Source organism: Hibiscus syriacus, unplaced genomic scaffold (assembly GCF_006381635.1).
Source record: "Hibiscus syriacus cultivar Baekdansim isolate YM2019G1 unplaced genomic scaffold, ASM638163v2 tig00112649_pilon, whole genome shotgun sequence".
Classification (NCBI taxonomy): domain Eukaryota; kingdom Viridiplantae; phylum Streptophyta; class Magnoliopsida; order Malvales; family Malvaceae; genus Hibiscus; species Hibiscus syriacus.
Window position 1 is genome coordinate 486,037 of NW_024063376.1, and position 4,503 is coordinate 490,539.

Consider the following 4,503-nt stretch of genomic DNA (forward strand, 5'->3'; position numbering starts at 1 on the left):
GATAGGATGGTTGGATCGGGCAGGTAGGTCGGGTCAGGCAGTTTCTAGAAACCCACCAAGCAGTGGACCTTCCTCACGCGCAAAAGGGGCGTGTGCATGGCCTTTAGGGGTCGAAAAAAATTCATATATACTTTTTAAGGGGTTTTGAGACACTTACCAAGCTCGGTTCACAGCAGTGAACGATAGATAGCTCGATTTCATAACGTCGTAAACTTGATTTTCCTCACCCCTCACATGCGGGGGACAACAGAGACAAGATTGACACCGGTGGACTCGAGATGACGCAAGGAACATGATGGTATAAGAGGTGTCAAAAATGGAACAACAGTCGACGACGAAACATCGATTAAAGATTTCCTTCTAAAAGAGGAAAGTTTGAAGAGAGAGAGAGCATAAAGGCTTAAACTTTCCAGAAATGGAAAGTTTCTGATTTTTGGGCTTTTAAACCCACATTTGTAAAAATTGTATAATTATATTATAGGTCCTCCAATTTTAGTTTCTTTATCAATTTGTATGCAAATTTAATTAAAATTTCACTATGGTCCCTTAATTTAATTAAAATTTCAATTTAGTCCTTAGAAAAAAAATTTAAGAAAAATTTAGGCCTTAATTTGGGGTGTGACATCTATTCTTTTAATTTACTCCAAACCCTAAAAATCACATCATAAACTTCATTTCAAAGCCTATAAATTATATCATAATCTCCAAACCCCATAAACTTTTTGTTCACCAACTTTTTAAATGAATGCAATTTAGTCTATTTATATATTAATTTCAGCTTTACATTTTACAATTGTTTCAATTTGATTTTTGTGTTGTTTAATTTATTTAAATTTTAGTTTGTAATTTCATGTTTATTCAATTTAGTCCTTAAGATTATATTTTTATCCGAAATTAACACATAATTATTTCTATTTTTTGTAATTTACTCCAACCCCTATAAATAACATCATAAACTTCATTTCAAATTCTATAAATTTTATCATAATCTCCAAACCCCATTAACTTATGTTCACAAACTTTTCAAATGAATGCAATTAGTCCATTTTGATATCAATTCCAACTTTACATTTTACAGTTGTTTCAATTTGATCCATGTGTGTTGTTTAATTTATTTAAATTTCATGTTTGTTTAATTTAGTCCTAAAATTATATTTTTATTCGAAATTGACAAATAATTATTTCTAATTTTTTGTAATTTACTCCAATCCCTATAAATCTCATCATAAATTTCAATTCAAACCCTCTAAATTATAGGGTAAACTACTTGAATGACTACCTAACTATAGGGTTGGCGTCGAAATGACCACCATTTTCAAAATGTCTTCGATATGACCACTTAACTAATTAATTGGGTTCAATACAACCACCTGCCGTTAACATTTGACGAAAGTATTGACATGACAATTAATAAAATTGATATAATTATATATTTAGTCCTTATAACTTATAAGTTCTCTAATTTTGGTCCTAATTTTAATTCAACTTAATAAATTTAATTATCCAATCAAATTGTGACACATGTCACCACCCATATTCATAATCTCCAAACTTTATAAACTTTAATTCACCAACTTTTTAAATGAATGCAATTTAGTTTATTTTTATATTAAGATTTACATTTTAAAATTGTTTCAATTTGATCACGGCATGTTGTTTAATTTATTTAAATTTCAGTTTGTAATTGATTAACTTGATATAGAACTTGATATTTAATTGATTCAAACCCAAACTGTTTTGAACTGAACTAATATTGATCTGACCTTAAATTAAACCGACTCGAACTTGAATTAAATTTGATTTAAAATCAACCTGAAATGACCCAAACTCGGGTTGACCCGGCCGATTTGATCCGAGTAGAACCATCAAATTGACCTGATATAACTCATATCTGATTTGACCTGATCTAACGTGATTCGGTCTGAAAGCTGAACGATTACCTAATTTCATGTCCCTAAAAATAAGTATACAATTTTCCTTCCTTTTAAAACATTAAACTAAATTCAACAAATTTTATAAAATAATTTAATTATAATTTTTTATTTTATTTTATTTAATGATTATATAAAATAATAAATAAACAAAATTATCATTAAAATAATATATTATATATCCTTAAATAAAAGTAATTAAGTCATACTATTAAGTAAAATATTTTCCACCAACAATCTGTTGATTTAATGGATGAGATACTAAATTCCTTAAATACGATTAGGAGTTCAAAACCTAACTTTTTTTGAATAGAACAAGCTAGATTAGAAAGATCGTTCCATAATAAGTCTCTACTAAATCTGATATGAATTAGTCAATCAATAAATCGAATACTATTTATTAATTAAAAAATATTTTCCTTTGCCGAAGTTGATCAAAGGCTAGAGAAAGAGTCCCACAGCTGGACTCCAAGCTTCCTAATACGACAACTATAAAGAAGCAAGAGTAAAAGGACCGAGTCCCCAACCTTTGGTATTAAAACTCCATCGATCTTACAGACACAAGTTGCCCTTTTTCCTAACGTTTTCCTTCACAAACAAAAAAAATCAGTTACCTACTTTCTCTCATCCTGCAACTTTGATTTTGGTTTAACCTTTTTTGATATTTTCATTCTGCTAGAAAGCCACTCATTCGCTCTTTCTCCCGCAACACCCATGCGAATCATGATATAATAACAGTTCGCAGCACACAAACCCTTGCTTCCTTTCTATTAACTCCTTCACCTTTTCTTCATTTCAAAAGTTCAAAAGCTATCATGAGGACAACACCTTTGCCTGATTTATCCCTGCAGATTAGCCCACCATCCGTTTCGGATTGTACGGATCAAGGATTGGCCTACGATGGGTTATCAACAAAATCGATTAGTAGTGATAGAAGCTCCACGACTGATTCTTCAAGTTGCAGTGGAATCAACCTCAGCCATGAGAATGGGTACACGAATCCAGGGCAAACTTTGAGCTTAGGGTTCGAGACAACAGCTTTGGGTCATAATCAGCAGCAGCATCGATATCAACCTCAAATCAATGGCCGTGATTTCAAGAGAAATGCAAGGGTGATCAATGGAGTATTGAAGAGAAGCATCAGAGTTCCAAGAATGAGATGGACCACCACTCTCCATGCTCACTTTATTCATGCAGTCCAGCTTCTCGGAGGCCATGAAAGTAATAATACTGAACAACCTAAGATAATATATCTTCTTGGGACAAAAACATAACAAGTTTTTACATACCTTTGTATTGGCAATTATGGTGACAGGAGCAACACCAAAGTCTGTCTTAGAGTTGATGAATGTCAAGGATCTAACCCTAGCTCACGTGAAGAGTCACTTGCAGGTATGAAAACTGTGGGCAATCTGCATTTCTTTCAACTTAAGTATAACTAATTGTTATTATTTTACGATATTTCTTTCATAGTTGTTTCTTACGTTTATGGTGTATCTAGTTTTGTATTTTTTTAATAATTCAACAGTAGTGGGATTTGGACTTGTTTTTTCTTATTATTGTTCCGTGTTCATGCAGATGTATAGAACAGTGAAAAGCGCTGGCAAGGGATCAGGTAATTGTAATTAGTTTACAATAATCCTATCATTTATCGTAAATGTAACGTAACAGCTGTTGCATAATCTCTTTGAACAGACATGGGACTGATCCAAAGGACAGAGATAGTTGATTTGATTGAAAGACTATCATCAGAAACGACACTGCAGAGGACCCAAAGGTGATTCCTTTCTTAATTTGTTTTGATCATAAAAGCTGCATTATTTGTTTTCTCTATAATTTGTCTCTCCCTTGCCTAAAATTCTGCGCCCCTTCCTGCACTTGACTGCAGCGTTTCACGGCTATCCTCAATGGAGACGAATAATTTGAGCAAATCAAACCATGGAAATGGCTTGGCATTTAAGTTAAATGATGCCAAGGTACGATTGCAACACTAAAGAAAACACCCCACGTTTTGAAAGTTGATTTCACAATCATTGTGTATTGACAACAATCGAATGATTCATTTTAGTTTTTACCATAGGTGGACGTAGCAGACAGGGCAGAGCTTCAAGTGTCGGATAGACCGAAGGGAAGATTAGATACAGACATGTTAGTTAACCTAGAATTCACCCTCGGAAGGCCAAACTGGGAATTGGACTATGCAGACTCTTCAAATGACTCAACTCTTTTCAAGTGTTAGAGACACCATAAAAAACCAACCAGTATGAAGTCCTTTTCCTGTTGGAAAAATATAGAACGTGCTTGAAATTGCTTGTTCCATATTTTATATACAAGAAACAGGTGAAACGACATGTTTATTTTTGTAGACTTGTGCCTGTCGTCGAGGTAGTCTTGTAATGTGATGTTGATGGCAATGTGGGAAACAACAAGCATAGAGTGTAAAATCCAGGAAATCATCTTGATATATTTTTTTTTGAGTCTTGAATTTGAATGGTAATGTCGCATAGAGGGAGGTGGGGGGAGCGGCAATAAAAGTTTGAACGTACGCTTTGATAAGATATATGGTGTCCAA

General features: G+C 33.2%; 1 protein-coding gene across 1 annotated transcript; it reads left to right on the forward strand.

Moving 5' to 3' along the window:
- Window positions 1-2,746: 2,746 nt before the first annotated feature.
- LOC120182427 (probable transcription factor KAN4) lies at window positions 2,747-4,170 on the forward strand. The gene is given in 6 exon segments (XM_039187406.1): window positions 2,747-3,152; window positions 3,247-3,323; window positions 3,510-3,552; window positions 3,603-3,708; window positions 3,820-3,907; window positions 4,012-4,170. Coding segments are annotated over 6 exon segments (879 nt in total).
- The last annotated feature ends 333 nt before the right edge of the window (window positions 4,171-4,503 follow it).